This window comes from Pyxicephalus adspersus, chromosome 3 (genome assembly GCF_032062135.1).
Source record: "Pyxicephalus adspersus chromosome 3, UCB_Pads_2.0, whole genome shotgun sequence".
Classification (NCBI taxonomy): domain Eukaryota; kingdom Metazoa; phylum Chordata; class Amphibia; order Anura; family Pyxicephalidae; genus Pyxicephalus; species Pyxicephalus adspersus.
The window spans coordinates 29055896-29074290 of NC_092860.1; the positions used below are offsets into that span (position 1 = coordinate 29055896).

The following is an 18395-nucleotide window of genomic DNA, read 5'->3' on the forward strand; positions in this document are numbered from 1 at the left end:
TTGGCATTCAGCTTATATCTGTTTGGAAGTTTTTTTAAAGCAGAGTTAAACCCTACCTTACTCACCTGTCCCCGTTCCCTCGCAGGGTGACGCCACTTCCTATGCTCCCTCCTGGTGATTTCGGCCATCTAGATTGGCTGGGATGGGATAGTGGCCTGCACAGGGTCATTCATTCCTGGCACATGCAGAAACAGCCGGGGATACTGGTTATCCTGTCAATCAAAACTGTGGGTATCCTGACAAAGCAAACACGGTGCATGTGCACCTCAGCTTTTTTTGACAGAAACCCAGGTCGATCAGGCCCAGGTAGGAGAAATTACAGCGCTTGTCCCTTTCTGCAATAATGACCTGTCTTATCATGTATTTTTGGAACTTCCTCGTTAAATTTTATACACACGTACGATAATAGGGTGTAAATCTGACATATACACAGCAGTTCCTCTGCCATGGTAGATTGATAAATGTCACATCAACAACCACTGATCACTCCTAAAGACTTTTTTTTTTTTCTTTTTTTACTTGTTCACCTATCAAGGGCATGCAGGTTTACATGAAATTATAGCTTTTAATTTTTTCAGTTTTCAGAAGACGTAGGGCATTTTTCCAGTGAACTGTAAAGGTAGCAACAATTTTATCTACAACTGTATATCATAAGCAATATTGTTTAGTTAAAATAATTTTGAGACTTAATAAAGTAAAGCTCCCTTAAGCTCCATAGGCTCCTTTTATAATACAGTACATTTATTTTCCAATACAAATGTATTAAACTTTAATACATTTTCTAAAGACTTGTAAAAAGAAGCTTACCGCTGTATATTTTCCATCTCTAATTGAAAGCAGATTTTTTGTGCATCCTATTCACTAATAAAAAATAACACTGGGAACAATATTAGACTGCTAGCTTGCATGGCACAACCTCAAGGTACTTCCATTTTCTGTAATTCTAATAGATTAGAACACCTTTTGAGCAGGACCTCATTTCAATATATTTCCATGTATATGGTTTTCAAGGCTTCTGAGATATAATGCATGTAAGCTTGTCATTTTATTGTACGGAGCTGGAGAATATTTTCTCATTAGTAAAGTTTACAGATAATTTCCTTCAGTTTGCTCATGTGAAGTCAGCCTTTTCTATATTTTAGAAAAACCCCATGGAGACATGGATTGAACCTGCCAGTATCCACTCAAATTTGTCTTTATAATACTAATAATAATTATATAATCAATAAAATATAATAATATAATACTATTAGTAATACTCTAGTAATATTTAGGAGTCATTATATCAAGTACAAGAGGTGGGATTCATTGCATACACGATTAAATGAAGGTAACTAACAATATGGCTGAAGAGCAAGCTCCAAAATGTGCCCACAAGTGTATTATTAGTTCATCTACAAAGCCAGGATAACTCCTTCATGCCACCTGCCCTGCATCCCACCAATCAGCATTTGAAGACTGTTGCTTTCTGTTGGTGTTCCCATTGATTTGTGAATTACACAGAGATAATCCTGTATCTCCTTGTAATGGTCATGTGTGCCTTTTATTCAGTAATAGGGGAGAGTGCATACTTTACATTCTGTACAGAGACCCTTTAGCATGAGCAGAGGGATATACATACTTTGAATGCTTGTTGCTAAAATAAACATTTCAGGTAATGTAGCATCTATTACTGGCCACATTTTTTAAAAAGGTGGTTTTTAACATTATATTTAAAAATTGCCTGTGTAGCAGTTACTGTATGTAACATTTTTAATAAAGATGGAGTTTTATTAATGATTAAAATAAATACTGCGCTTGAAGATTGTAAGGACATATTATCTTTGTGTCAGGCCCTGAGGAAAGGTAGTAAATTGATGGAATTGTATGTTTACTATACAGTTGTTGTTTTTTTTCACTTTATAACTTATAGTAAGCCCAAATGGGCAAAATCTATGCCTCCTATAACTCCATACCAGGCAACACAGTGTGTGTGTGTGTGTGTGTGTGTGTGTATATATATATATATATATATATATATATATATATATATATATATATACACTATAAACTGGATCCTGGAAGCAGTGCAGTAAATGTAACATTGCTGCAGAACCTAATGATTTTAAACCTAAAACTACAGTTACTTTTTAATATAGGAAGGAATCAAAAAACAAAACGATATTTTTTTTCATACAAATGCACAAATTTATTGTAGAGATCACCAGAGACTTGAAGAACTGCACATCGGTAGCTTGTACACATACTTGACAAGAAGTACTGCAGTCCTTCAAGAGAGTCTATTACTGCTACAATGAATAAGGCTTTAACTTTGATTATGTATAATTGAACATATCCTTATAGAAACAGACAACTAACTCATTCCAAACACTCAAAGATCAAAGACAATTAAAATACATACACTAATATTAAATGTATTGTTTCTGAATATATATAAATGATCCCTCATACAGGACATCTGAATTTACTTGTCAAATATATCAACTTGTTTAGTCCAGATGTTTTAGACTTCAGGTCATTTAATAAACATCTGTTGTGGTGGCATTTTCATAAACAGTAAATTTCCCTGATGTAAGAGTCAAAAGGTAACCAATAGTAGAGAATAGTGACTTTTAAACACCCGTCTGTAAATTAGTCTTTCTGAAACATTTTACCCCAAGGAGCACATAAAATAATATAATCTCAGGGAAAGCCTGCTAAAAGTTTGCAATATAGTTTGGTCTGGAATAAAACAATCATTTTTTTGTAACGGAATACTCTTTATGAAAACCCCCACATCAAACTACCCAACACCTGGGTATGCGTGCCCACTCTTATTTTGCTAAGAATTATTTGGTAGTCCATGGCCAGAGCCACGGACCAAGTGTCCCGTATGGAATTTCGGGGTGGTGGGCGTGTTGTCTCTCTGAACACCACCTGTCCACTCTCCCAACGCAGGTCTAAGCCTGCGATGGGGTAGTGGGAGGGTTCTGGTATCATGACGTCACTCTGGGGGAAGTTTCTTCCCCTTTGAGTGACACACAGGCAGGGGTGTATTAGGGCGGGCACATTTACATAACAATCATGTGCATGCGCTTGCCATGGATAGTGCCATGCCCACTCTTTTTTGACGACTACAGCCTTGCTGCTTAGGTGCTATATACACATATGTTCCTTAGTACTTAGAAAAGCTACATTTTGCCATCAGTAACATGGTTTCTTTTGGGGGTACACTTTTATATTTTGCAGTTCCATGTGTTTTTTTTATAGCTTACAAACCGTATCCACCACTATCAAAGACACCTGCTGTTGATGAATAAGGCATTGCCCTCTGTATCATGTGCAGCGATACATGCACATAGATGTCAGTACACCATTCGTCTATGCATCACTTCCTTCCTCCAGAATTACAACATACTTTCAATTTTGTCTCCCCACCTATTTCGAGGGGGCTTCCATCCTTAAAAGCCATCATTAGAAGATGAGGGACATAGGAAAAGTCTCTACCAGTCCCATGTTGCTTTGCTCTGCAATGATGTTCCCTGTGGAAGCAGTGTCGGGTAGAATAATTTACCAGTTTCCTAGAAACCTCTGAAAGAATTCTGGTTTAAAAAACATATTGTATATCTTTATTGGTCTTCAAATTTTCTACTAGTTGACAGGCATTAAGCTAAGGTCAAAATAATTAGTGAGAGAACTGATTCAGTGTAGTGATTTATGTTTACACTGAAAAGGTTTGGAAGTCCCCTATCACCACTGAAAGGTATGGCACTCAAACCAACAAGAACGCCACCTATGCACACTGCATTGCAGCCCTTAATTTTTGGCTAGTGAGGTCATTCATCACATAAAGTATCACATAGTTTGGTAAGAGTTGGGTAAGTGTCACATTGTTTGGTAAGAGAGGACAGTAGGATGAAGAATGCCAGTAAGTACAAGTTTACATATGGAGCAGAATCCCTTTATGTAAATATACCTGTGGTTTATACAGCCATTGTCAAGTGCCCTTTATAGTATTATGGCAGGCTCTTCTATTTTCTTCTATTCATATCAATATGTAATTGCTGACTTTTGCCACAATGTCCTTCCCTGTACATTTTCTGTGGTTCATTGTATTATCTATTGATGTGATGAGCAACTTCACTCACCCGTAGCGAGGCTGGGAAGTCCTTGAATAATATGTTACAAGGATTTATTCTTTTTGGAATGGTCTTCCTCACATCCAAAATCAACTTGGTTAAGCTCTGCCAAAGTTTCTACTTATAAAGTAAACCAGTACCTACTGGCTTGCCCCATTCCATTCTCTTCTTACCAAAATAATAACCCCTTGATGAGTGATCCCCCCCAATCACTCATGCAAAGATATGCCAAGAACATAAAACCCAGAATGTTGTACTTATGTATATTATGGATCATAATGATTGGTTTTGATAATTGTGCAACACTTCAACACATCCAGATACTGAACAGTGTAACCTTTGTGTAAGGTATTGGTGCTGAGTCTGTGAACAAGAAATATTCTGTGAGGATTGCCCAGCTGGAACAAGAAGCAGAGCAGGCAAAAACAGAACTTTCTGAAGCTCAGAAACAGCTGCAAGAACTGGAGAACAAAGAGCTGAGAGATCAGGCACAGAAAGCAAAGTTGCAGAGAGACTTCCGTAAGAAGATGGAGGCTGCAAAATTAAAAATGCAGGTATGATTTTTTACATTTGTATCACTGAGCTTGTTATGTTTGCTAAAAAAAAACATTACTTTCAGCAATGTGATTATTCTTTTCAGCTTTGATTGCTTAAAATACTGATTATTAAGGTATATAAAAATCACTAAAACTTGGTGAATTTGGCCTTATTGATAACAAATTGAACCATGCTTTAGAACAGGGGTCAGCAAACTCTGGCCTTTAGGCCATATACAGCCTAGCCGATAGTTTGTTCCAGGCTAACGCCCCCTTGGCCGATCCGGCCTAATCCCGGCCAGCAACCCGCGATGTAGCCAGAACAAACTACCGGAGCCACATGCAGCTCTTGAGCCTCCGTGTGGTGGCTCCCTTCCCTATTTACCTCGTCCGGCTTTTACACTTTCACCACCGGGGTAAAGAGAGAACATTCATACATATGCATACAATGCATACGGAAGAGAGGGATTTACCTTCAGGGGGCGTTCCTGGTGGGGGCCAGAGCCATTATGGCGGCACTCGAGGGGGAGTCCGGCCTAGTGTGCTCCTGCTCACCCCAGAAATGGCCTAGTGGCCGAAAAGTTTGCTGACCTCTGCTTTAGAGAATGTCTTAAGTTGTACTTTTTGTTGTCTGGAAAAATTGAGCATTTACATTCAATGAGCACCATATGAAAGCTCCAAATGATTTTTTATCCAAAAAAAAAAAAATTGTTTTCATTTGTTTTGTTTGTTTTTATTGTGTACGCTTAGCTAGTTTTATCCGTTTTGTAAAATGTGTAGTTGTGTACGTTTAGCTAGTTTTATCCTAAGGTGGTCAAACTATTTAAAACGAGTTGGCTTTCTTCAGCTGCCTTGGACTTATATGTGACATGAATGTTTATTTTACTCCACAGGTACTACAGGACAAACAGCAAGACACAAAAAAACTTGTTAGTCTTTCTGTTCAGAATGATAAGTGTGTATCAGATCTAGAAAAAAACATTCTGAACATGAGACAGCAACAAAGTCAGCTACAGAAAAAGCTAAAAATGGAGACCGAGAAGAAAAAGAAACTAGAACTGGCAGTTCAAAAGGACCAACAGCAAATCAAGGTAAATTATGGTACAAATGCTGTGCTGACCTGAAATCTTCAGCCATTTGAGGCAGAATCAACAAGCATTTAGATGTTTGTGTGCAAGAAGCCTACACAACAGTATCAAAATGAACAAAAATAAGAAATTTCTTTTATCTCTATATATTATAAACTATAAACTATGTCTGTGGCTGCTTCTGTAAATTTTATTTTTATTTACTGATAGTAATACAGTACAGAATTTGTATCTTTAAATACGTTATTGAAATTACCTAATCTGTTGCAAACCTGGGAAGTTTTAACTGAGCACTTGCCAAAGATGTTATGTTCTATGAAAATTGTGTGTAGAAATATGAGAATAATAGAAAATATAAATAAAAAAATATGAACCTGAAAATGCTATTAGAAAAAGACTCACCTTTCAAAGTCGGGTCATACCAGTAAATGGTGCTATGGTCTCATGTAAAGTGAGTAACAAACATTTGCCTTCCTAGACTTTATTACGGTTTGTTACATACTTTACATGATGACACAATGCCATCTACTGGTGGGCAGCAATAATGCACAAAAAGATTATCTAAGAGGCAGTGTACATTAGTTTTACTGATTTTTCCTGAGAATTTGAGAGTATTAAATTTAAAAAAAATAGGGTCCTGTTTATAAGGGTGAGGGAATAACTGTTTTATCTTCAGCTTCCGATAAATTTTAGGACTTTTTTGTGCAGTTAGATTTTTGAATTCAGAAAGCAACCATGAGAAAAGAGGTTGTTGAAAGTGAAAATATCCATTTGACCTTGTATTAATGGCATTCATGCATCTGTTTTCACATTTACACCTTGAATTGAAAAAACTTTTTAAACTCAAATAAGCACACGAATGTTGTTTGACATGTTGTAGCCAAAATTCCTAACTATTGAAAATAGTCTAAATCCCTATCATAATATGTTTAGCTTTGAAAATTTTAAATATTTTTTGTTCAGGAGCTTCAATCAAAGACTGAACAGCAGCAGAAGATGCTGAAACTGAAAAATGAGGAGATTGCAGCTATTCGAAGACGGAAGAGCAGTTCCAGTATACCAGACCAGCTTCAACTAGTAAGTCTTATCACTAATTTAATTTTAACTACAATGTGCCTGTGTTTTGTTCAATAACAGTGGTCATAAAACAGTTTAGTTCAGGTTAATTTAAAGTGAAACTGCCATCACATCATAAGCCTTGTATCTTACACCCAGATGGCTCACCATATGGTATCTGCAAATGTTTTTATTACAAAATTTGCTAATTCTTTTCTGTACAAAAGGTTATTAGACACTTTCAAAGTTATGTTATAAAATACATATCACACCTTTATTAACTTTAGTTCCTTGGTTGCCATTGCAACATAACAGGATAATTTTAAATCTATTTTGGTAATTATGTATTACCAGCCAGTTTTGTAGGAATACATTTCAAAATAGGTGCATTAAAACTGTATTAATTAAACATAAAATATGCAATAAAAAACTAATAAAAATGTTTCACTTTACCTATAAAGTGAACTTTTATGAATGCAATATACATTAAAATATTTCATATTTTTATCAAGTAGAAAATGAGCTTTGAAACAATCCCTTACTGACTTCGCCTTACTGGCTGCAGAAACCCTGGAGGAATTCATCCTAAAAGTTCACAGTATAAAGTCCTTCTCTCTCTCATTTCCAGGAAAAGATGCTCAGTATTTTCATTGGGGATTGCAAGGCTTCTGTGTCACTGCTGGTAGGGAGGGGGGTTCAGAAGGTGAAATTGGCTGCTGAGAAAACAGCGGTGTTCCTGTTAGTTTTGTTAATGAATTGCTGCACAGTATCTGCAGCTACCAAGGTCAGTGAAGATTTTTTAAGGATGTTATTTCTGTGCCTGGGAATTTCCTGATTCTGTATGCACCGTATGTACAAAGACTGTATCTTCTGCTACCCTTTTGGCTAATCTTGGACTTCACCATTTTAAAATCCTGTGCCAGAACCTTAGTTCTCAATAATGGCAATCTGGATGGTTCATAATTGCTTGTTGTTGAGTAGGCAGAGGTTACATCTCTACATAGTGATTGGGGGTCGCATATAAACTATCAGAACATGTAGAATCTAAAAATTAGTGTGTGACAGCCATAGCCTATCCCAAAGCCTCATAATTTAAATGGAATGAAAAGAAAAACGTCCTTACTTTTCCTCCCATGAGTGAATCCAATTCTCTTTTATTTGTGCCTTACATTCCCTTCCTCCCAGGTACTGGATCTCATGGTTTAAGCAACCAAGCCAGTGTTGTCAATCCAGAAACCAATGGGCTGGGCTAGGTGTGGCAAACTGTTGATTGACACACTATAGGCTTTAGTATAACGATTCGAGTAATCATGCCCCCTTCCTTTGCCACTGTACACACAGGCAGAGCCTAAACGAGGGTAACAATGCTGCTTTGAATGCAGGCGTAGTCTTGTTCCCCCCTCCAACAGAAAGCTGCATTAAATCAACTGGGTTTTTTTTTTTTTAGCTTTACAAGGTGCTGTACGGTACAAGGAAAAACCATAATTCTTCATGTTTTACACAATATTGTGTTACAGTGTTCATTTTAAAGTTCTGCCTAGTATAGCATGTATTGTATTTTTGTGTAGATAATAAAAAAAAAAAACTTAACCAATATATTTCATTAGAAAATGGAAGAACAGAAGAAGTGGCTTGATGAGGAGGTTGACAAGGTATTAAAGGAACGTCAAGCACTGAGTGAACTGGAAGAAGACTTAAAGAAAAGGGAAGAGAGTGTTGCCAAGATGGAAGCCATGCTTAAAGAGAAGAGCCAACTTGAGATTAAAAAGCTGCGTTCAAGCCAGGTATCTAAGAATACCACCCGAGTTTAAATACCGTATGTCTTTTCGGAAATACTTTGTCTTATAATTATATTCAATTCTCATTCTCATTTTGCTGTTGTAGTGGGGTGTAAAGGGGTTTTCAGGCCATAGGATCAAACGGTCTCTAGGTATTCCAAGACTTTATGAAGTCAGTAGGGATATACAGTCCACTCCAAACTATTAGTAAACCAGAAGATTCTGTGCATATGATATGTTTATTTTGGACCTATTGTGAAAAGTATTGTAAAGTTTATGGTAATATGTTAGATACACAGGACCTTGAAAGCATTTTTAATATATTTTGCTATTTTTATGAAGTTATATTTATTGCTTTCACAGTTTGGTCCCCTCTGTTACTGCTGCTCCACATCCAGAAAAAAAAAACATTTCAGCCATCTTCCTTGAATTAGAGCATTTCACTTTGTTTTCTGTAGATTTAATTTATAAATGTGTTCTGTGCCTTAATCAATTTTTACAGATTTGACATATATATGAAATATAAAAAAGATACTAAGATTTTAACATAACTTAAACATAAGTGCCGAGCAGTTTATTTAGGTTGAAAATAAAAACAAAAATGATGTTGGGTATTATTCACTTTTCTAGGCATTAAACAGTGACATGCTGAGGTTGTCAATACGGCTAAATACATTAGAGAATGAACTAAAGGATAAGAGTAAGGAATTGCACAGCGGTAATACTGAAGCCCAAAGGAGAATATCTGAGGAAGTCAAAGTCCTGCAGAAGGAGCGGGATCATCTCCTACAGAGGAGAGACAGCCTAGATGAGAAACTAAAGAATGGCACAGTGCTGTCACCAGAGGTAAGCTGTACACCTAACTTTGTTTTGGCAGTCACTGTCAAATAGACAAATCCACTACTTCAAGAGTCCTAAAATACCTCATGCTAGTAATAAAACATTTGCAAATCCGAGGTATGAAGACAGTGAAGTAATATATATGGGTGACTTCGTGGGTTTTCAACAAATAGTCCTGTCAAAAACTTTAAACTGGGCACTTTAGCCAAGTAATACAAGACTTTTACAGGCTTCATAAACATATACCTGTGTCTTATAGGAGCTTACAGGTTACAAAACTACAATATTCGAAATGGTCCATAGAAATTGCTTAAAAAAAGAAAAGTATATTAGTTTATGGTTATCCAAAAGTAATGGACCTATAATGATTCAAATTACTAGCATGTGTGCAGCAAAACCGAATATGTGTTACTATGCCCACAAACATTTCTAGGTGTCTGCATGCATTGTGTATGAGAGGAGGTCTTTTTTTTTTTCTTTTCTTTTCTTTTTTTTAAATATTCTTGGAAAAAATATTTTAATTGTTTTAATATCTTACCTCAACCAACCAATAAACAGATGTGAAGCAAAAGTGCTTTCGCCTATCATGGGTTTACAACTATGTGGAAGGATTACCTTCTGTAATATTTCTGTTTACAGAGGGCCAGCACTCCAAGCTTACCGTTACATACACAACTCATTCTTTATTGGACAGCATTAAAGATAAGACAAGGCAATAGCTTAGGCAGACAGTTATGCTATCTTTTTAGCTATCCCTATTGCTATGATAATGATTGTCATGTAATAACTATTTATTTATAATTAAGGTAATCTGTAGGAATGTGTCAATATATCTTGAAAACAAAAACACATAATAATTTAAAAATATATAAACTTAAAAAAAGCCCCAAACCCACAAGAGTTTTCTTTTAGACTGTGTTAATGACATATGATTATGGCAGAGACATTAGATTGTGAGTGCCTTTTAGGGACAGTTAGTGGACCATGGACTTTTTAAAGGTCTGCGTAGTATGTTGGCACTATATAAATACAAGTTATAATATTAATAGTCCTGCGATTAAACCATTCATTTGTTTTGTAATCTGTTGACTAGGTATTCCTAAATGGGCATGTAGTTTTAAATGGACTTTAAGTATAAAAGAACCAAAAGCCTGCCTCCAAGTATCACTTTTTATGCCATACCAGCTGCCTATATAAATAAAGGGTGATCATTGTAAGCACCCATGGTTTATCCCAAACCTGTAATTTTATCTTTTCCTGGACAACTTTTTCCGCATGTATAGGTGGAAAATATAAATACCTATATATAAATTTAAAAAAAAACAAACTGCTAAATAGTACCAGTACAGCTATTGACACCATAGAATTATCAATATACAATATGTTTCATTAAAATTATCCCTCAGCACACAGTAGACAGGCTTTAGACATTTGTAGAATTCCCAACAAAAGCTGTTTTGACAGTTGTTTCTGAAAATGTAAGTGAATAAATGAATCTTCTGCACAAAGTTATAGTAGAAAATTGTTGAGTGCCTGATGTACTTTCTTCTACAGGAAGAGCACATCTTGTTCCAGTTAGAAGAGGGAATAGAAGCCTTGGAAGCAGCCATTGAGTACAAAAATGAATGTATACAGAGCCAGCAGCGAGCCTTAAAAGATTCCTCTCAGATCCTTACACAGAGTGAAAACAATGTCATTGAAAAGTTCAGCTTCTTGTCTGCTGCTGAGACGAGATCTATCCTTGTCGTGTTCTTCAGAAAGGTAGGAGTGGGTAAATGTTGCTCAATAACATTATTTAAAGCTTCTGGAAAAATAATGTTACACATTGTTTGGTAGTTTTATTTTGTATCACTATGTATTCTAAATGCATGCTGACCTATGTCTTCATTTAAATTAAATTTGAACTTTCAAACTACTAGATCCACTGGCATTAGGATGTAATGTTTGCCCAAATACTATTTTTGTTTTAACTAAAAATGTATTTTATCTAAAAGTAAATTTATCCCCATTTAATGTACAATGCTGCATAATATGTTAGTGCTATATAAACAGTGTTTAATAATATAAATGTCAGCTTTAGGATAAGCAAAGATACTATAAAAAATTTAAACCCCACCTTCCTTCTACACTATTGTTGCAGGCACTCTTGAGTGTAGAAATGTACAGTACCTTTACCGAGACTCTAAGCATTATCAAGAGTGTGTACCACAAGATAGGATGAAGTGGTTGATTTAGATTTTTTATTTGTATGAAAGGTTTGCTACAACTCGCTGAGACCTGAGGAAAGCTTACTTAAGGCTGCACACAATACTTCCATGAGAGTTTTTGGTTTCCCCCTCTGATTGTAGCTAAAAAGTACTTTGAGGGTATTAACCAAGCTACATAATGCCTTATAAATGCTTGATGCTACTTGCTTCCCTTAGACTAGCATTTACAAGTAATAATGAAAAAAAGCACACTTGTGTTTAGGGGCTAAAACTATAAAGAAGTAGAAATTTCCTAACACCATTCTATTACTAGTACTACTACCGCTATGATCACAGTGTTTTATTCAAATAGGCAAATGTAAAATAATGTCTTCATAATGTGCATGACTGGTAGTTAAAGCAAACTATGCATGATTTATGGAGTAATGTTTTTGCATAGGTTAATCCATACCACCTGGCAAAATTATAACCACTTAAAGGGGGTCCTAAAAATAAATACAAGTTAGAAAATTAAGATACCACTGCAAATATGTGATTTTGTTTTATTATTTGAGTAGGTTTTTGGCACATAGAAATTTGTTTTCGTTTTTTTACACAGGTTGTAAGCCTGCGAGAGACAGAACGGAAGCTGCAGCTGCAGTGCCAAGAGCTGTCTATGAAAGTATCAGAGCAGGAAAGTATAGTGAGAGAGTTAGAGTCTGCTTTGGAGCATCTTACACTGCAAACTGACAGGAGGATGACCCAGCAACATAAAGAGCATGAACAAAAGACGCAGCTTCTTCTACAACACTTTAAAGGTTAGATGGCTGTCATCATATATACTGCAGGTTGTTTCATCCTTCTCATCATAGGCATGTACAGCTAGTGGTATTTGTGCATTATGTTGATTGTATTATCTACATTTAGTTTTTTATGTATAAACTTCTATTTATCCCCTCTGTGGCACAAAACAATAGTCCTTACAGTTGAAAAGATGGGAGGTGATCGTGACCCTTCTGGAATATCTATGTTACAGTAAGAAAAGGGGTCAGGGGTTAGGAAGGGTTGAAGGGTTTCACATAATCAGGTCTTATAAATGAAAATCTTCCCAGCATTTAAATGTGACAAAGTGCCAGCTACACAATTATGTCTATAGGTAGTTCTTGTAGTTGTTGCATGGTATCTGAACATCTAACAACTATTTGCTCAACCCTATCTTAACCATAGTGCTAGCACCTTCAGTAATTTCACTGATAAATGCTAAACTACATACACACAAACAATAATTGTCGTTGGAAAGGATCTTTCACGATCCTTTCCAACGGCTAACAACTACACGATCCAGCACCATTCTGCTCTATGAAGAGGGGAGGGGGAGAACAACAGAGCTGCACCCTCCCCCCCTTCCCTTGCATTAGGATTGTTCGTTGTCCATCATCCATGGATCCACCAGGACGAACGCTTGGACAATGGGCGCTGTGCACTCGCCAGATTCTCATCCAATATCGGGCCTGAGCCGTTTATCAGACGAGAACCATTGGACGTGTGTATCCAGCCTAAGGCTTCAGTTTAATTAGGGTTACAGCTAGGATAGAGCTGGTGGTTGGCAGTTGTGTACTTGTCCCATAAATTCTGCCAAAACTGCCCAGGTAATGAAATCACTCAGTAACAAAGTGATAGGTGCACATCGCTGGGCAATGCAGCACAGGTACAAGAAATGTTCAGTATTTCATCTGGCTAAGCTGGTTGAAAAAAAACAAAACAAATTACAAACTTAAGCATTTCCGAAAAAAAAAATGTAATTATTTGCAAATAAATATATAATGTGTAAAGTGCCACATAAAGCACTTGTAGTTTAAGTCTAAACCATGTGAAGACCTAAACTAGGATACATATAGTAATAAATACATTGAAAGCACTCTTACTGTAGTTGTAGCTGCATTTAGGTACATAAGCCAGAGATAAAATAAATGGATGCAGGTTGGTATTCAGCAGTGCACATACCTCTATTTATTTGGGTATCAGCCTCTTACATTTTTTTGTCAATAGAATTTAGACTTGTAGAGGGAGAAGCCCAATTGTCAATCATTTCTGCTGTAGTGCTCATGCGTTAATAAGAAGCATTCAGATAGGTGGAGAACAGTGATTCTGCTGATTCTCTTTTCAGAAAGGCACAAGCTGGAGGAAGGACTGTTAACTGCCATGGACAAACATAAGGTCTTCCATCTTGCCAGGCCAGCGTGTGTGGTGTATCAGAGCTGTATAAATGTGTTCTGATGCTCTGCCTGAAACACATCCTGAATCATTGACCCAGAATATGTATAAAGCTCAGATGTTAAACTAACTGCGTCACAACTTGTCACATAATCTACATTCTTGTGTGATTGAACCTAAAGATCTGCTTTACATCTAGGCAATTATCATTTTTTACAATGAGTTTACCAATGACAGGTTACACGATCTCTAAATTTTGATCCTCTTCAAAGGGCTGCAATTTGGATTCATTAAAATGAATGTATATGCACACTACAGATACACTACTATGCAATGAATTTCATGCTCTAAAAACAATGTTGATGTATCTCTCAGCTTTAGTGATTCGGTAGATGATTTTTTATATAACTATATATATATATATATATATATATATATATATGTATGTATGTATGTATGCAACAGAAACTGCTTTGTATTTATTGCTACAGTTTATCCTTTTTTAGATAATGACAGTGGGGTCACTGCAGAAAACACCAAGGCATATGAAGCAAAAATTGAGGACCTGGAAAAGGAACTTTACTTTTATAAGACTACCAGTCGAGAATTGAGAAAGAAGCTGAGGGACCTGGTTGGAGAATCTAATATGACAGCTTCTAAAAGTAGGTTCTTTTTAATAATATTACATTGTGTTGTCCTTCAAGACATTGATGTATGAAACGATGGAAAGGACATATTTTTAACAACTGTTGCTGCTTTGCATGATTTTTCAGACTGGAGGGTGAACTACTAATAAATTATTTGCATGTCAGATTTGATAGAGACTGTTGACCCAGTAAGCATCCAATTGCCTCATGGAATCAGGAAGGATTTTGTTTCCCCTGTTGGGGCAAGTTTTTTTGCCTTTTTTCTGATCCAACTATGTTATTGTTTTTTTTATCTGGGATATGTTTATATCCCTAGTGGTTGACCTTGATGGACTTAAGTCTTTTTTTTACCTGACTTACTTTGTAACTATGAGTGCAGCATCCCTTGCTTGTTATACAGCATACATGTGATGTTGGGGAGCCTGTTTAACTCTTGTACCTTGATGTGATCACATATGTAGCTCATCCTGTAATTATATATACATAAATAGATCTTCTTTTTTTTCCTTAAGACTATAGCTCTAGTGACACGCATCAAAACAAAGATGAAGCAGCTTCAGCAACAACTAAGGAAGATAAATGGGCATCTAAGATCGAAAACAACAAAGCCAACAGAAAATCAAAGGACAATACAAATAACAGGATCCAACATAACACTTCCAGACACAGAGATCTTGCTGGAGCTGGTGAACAAGTCTCAGAAGCACATAGGCAAATTGGAAGGCACTTCTCAAATGCAGATGATTCAGACGACTTTGAAGAGTCCCAACATTTAAAGCCTCAAGGCCAGCTTCTTCCTTCAGTGACAAAAGTAGAAGTAAACAGATCACCCCTCATAGTAAATCCGGTGAAATTGTCTCGTCGGGAAGTGCGGCAGATCCCTGCGGCAGATCTCTTAACGAGACGCTCTAGCGTTAGCTCTGTGTTTGTAGATTCAATCGAACTTGCACAAAAGCCAACAGACTTTAAGGTGTAAGGGGAAAAAATGTATCCAAAATAGCACTTCTGGATTTTTGTTGTTAGGAAAGAATTGTTTAAAAGCCACTTGGCAGACCAGGAAACAACAATATGAAAGGTGCCTTTCTGACCTTTTGAAAACAAAATTTTCTTTCTTGTCACTAACCCAAAATATGTATCAAGTGAAGTTCTAGTGAAGCCAGAACTCTTGATCAGTTTCAGGTCAGTAATGGAAAGTTTTGAAGACATTGGATCAGCACATAAGCTGGGTATCTAGCTCCTTGCAAAGGTTGGACATTAAAGCAGCCCATTCCTAATATAAGTTTCCTTCAAAATTAAAAAGCCAGCACTAACTTCTAGACTACATTTTTTTGTGTTCCCACTGTGTATTTAAGATGTGTTATGTAAATTAATGTGTGTAATTATTTATGATTTGATATAGAAAACCAGCAAGTAACATGACGCTTTTTTATGTGGTACAAAATTAAAAATGCCAGCTGAAATCTCTTGTGAGCAGAGTTAAAGGGCTACTACCCCTTAAGACACTGAAGTCTACATTGATGTTACTTTCAAATGGTTGTAAATGCCCATACCATCTTTGAATTTGTTTCTGGGTATTTATACAATTTTTGGCATTTTAATCAGGAATTCAAAAAAACAAATATGCAAAAATATGAGTTCATGGAAGCCTTTATAAGCAATTGTAAATGCTTGTAAACATTTATTGGTATTTAGAAATGTTTAAAACATTTCTTTAACTTTTACAAATGTCAGATCAAAAAAAAAACTCTTTGTTGCAAATTGGCCCATTGGAATATATGGGAATTTCATATATGGATGTTTAAAGGATAAACAGACTGTGTAGACTTTGCCTTACTTACATAAAACTTAGGTAACCAAACGCATGCAAATACTGTTATGTTCAGTAAATGCTCCCAGACTTGATATAACCTGAAAAATTAAAATTTAATGTGAAGCAAGTTTCAAATTATTGTCCTTATTTTTTCTGCCTTCTAAACAATTGTTATCCACTTGACAATGTGAAAGCAATACACAATGTATGTGTGTATTATTTTAGGAGATTATAATTTCTAGACAGTAAGAGACAGTCATTCTATATTTGTGTAATTTTCAGGTTTTCAAGGAACCCCTGCTATAATTACTATATACACAACTCACAATATATTAGTGTGCTGATCAGTAGGAAGAATGCCTTTGGAGCAGTGGTTGCCAACATTTCAGACCTCGTAGACCACTAAATTCATAATTTGAAATTTACCACCAGGTCCAAAATCCAGAACCGTGTGTCACTCAAAGGGGAAGAAACTTCCCCCAGAATGATGTCATGATGCCAGAACCCACCCACTCTCCCATCGCAGGCTCAGACCTGCTTACTAAATATGCTCGGGGGGACAGTAGCGCAACTTTTGTTGTGTCCATACAGGGACATGATCAGTGAGGTCAGAAGGACCCCACCGGCGGGCACGCTAACCAGTGCCGTGGACCACCAAAATTTTTTCGGGGACTACTGGTTGGTGAGCGCTGCTCTGGAGGAACCCTGGTTGAGAAACACTGATCTTTCCACTTTGGTAGCCTTAGAGAAAACTGACTCCAGTGTTGTTCAACAGAATTTGCATGTCCAATCTACTGTGGTATTAGAAGGTTAATTTTCTCCCCTGGATTCAGTCCAACCTTTTTGGAGAAAGTTCTGTGCTGCCCTGGTTAATGTTGAAAGGAGCAGACAAAGCAACTAACCTGCAATTTGAAATGTAGAAATAGAAAAGCCAAGCAGACAGAAATATCTTGGTTTTTGGAGATCCTGATCTATCACATACAGTGTGGTTACCTGGGGGCAATCCATAAGAAGCAGCTGGTAAAGTAACCCTGTAACTTTTTTCTTTTAAACAAAATTAAGATTCATATATTTTATGCATCTTTTCTATCTGTAAAGCCTACATGGTAGACATCAAAAATCTCTAAGATTGCTGCCATTTTGGATGTGATATCCACGCCAACAGCTGTCACTCAAGTAAAAGTGTAAAATGTAAAAACAAGACCCCCCAATATTTTCAAATACAAAAAAGTGTACACCTAATTTTCCATCGGGGGTCATCTCATATGACCTGGGGGGGGGGGGGGGGGTTAATAGCAATGCATTACCAAAACCAGTTTACATACTTACATACCTGTAGATTTCTAAGGTACAGGTTAGCCATAAAATAATACATTTTCTGGATTTTTTCCTCCTGATTCTCAATCATTATGTATATCTGTTTTCTGATTGTATTTTGAACTTGCCAGCTATGTGGTATGATAAAATCATTTTAGAAGAAGCATGTATTTATGTCAACAGGAAATAAATGTTATTTTTGGAACCTAAAAGAAACAATATTATTTATGTATATATACTATCCATTGCTATCCCCCTTCAAATAGACTGCTAGACTGTGAGAAGGGGATTTTCTCATTCCTCTCTCGGACCTCACACAGAATGCTGATCTGCTTAGCAGCCTCTAAAACCTAGCAGCATTTATAGAGACCCCTTATGAGGCACCATCTAGTGGTAGCTGGCAGAATCACAACTAAACCATTAGGTTCTGCAGGTTTTGCAGTTTAGAGGAGTACCATGGGGCCTGCCAGTCCAGTTTTTTAGGACGTTTTAGTATGTAGCCCAACCAAAAGGCAGGATGTTACTAGTAGTACCTCATCTGATGGGGCACACTGGTTCATCGCTATTCTTGATAAGATAGTACTGGTAGTACCTTATCAGGGTAAAACACCTACTAGGTGTTTATTAGGCTGCGATCCACCGCCACCTCCGCCACCTCCTGTAAAGGTTAAAAATCTGGTTCTTTAAGAACCTTGCCAGCTGCCTAGAGCCATAGGAGATATACATAAACACCTCTTACTGTACTACTGTGCGAATGAATGTGGTCTGTGTGTTTCTGCCCAGACAACTACCCCATTCATTTCTT

General features: G+C 36.6%; 1 protein-coding gene across 2 annotated transcripts in view; it reads left to right on the forward strand.

Annotated features, from left to right (window-relative positions):
* Positions 1 to 16400, forward strand: part of KIF27 (kinesin family member 27) — a 42082-nt gene extending 25682 nt beyond the window's left edge. For both annotated transcript variants that reach the window (XM_072404091.1, XM_072404090.1), the window contains exons 10-18: positions 4467 to 4672; positions 5548 to 5745; positions 6706 to 6819; positions 8406 to 8582; positions 9207 to 9422; positions 10971 to 11177; positions 12222 to 12420; positions 14323 to 14478; positions 14976 to 16400. In XM_072404091.1, the coding sequence (XP_072260192.1) occupies positions 4467 to 4672; positions 5548 to 5745; positions 6706 to 6819; positions 8406 to 8582; positions 9207 to 9422; positions 10971 to 11177; positions 12222 to 12420; positions 14323 to 14478; positions 14976 to 15439 (1937 nt within the window). In that variant the 3' untranslated portion in view covers positions 15440 to 16400. The remainder of the gene's footprint in view (positions 1 to 4466; positions 4673 to 5547; positions 5746 to 6705; positions 6820 to 8405; positions 8583 to 9206; positions 9423 to 10970; positions 11178 to 12221; positions 12421 to 14322; positions 14479 to 14975) is intronic.
* Positions 16401 to 18395: the final 1995 nt, after the last annotated feature.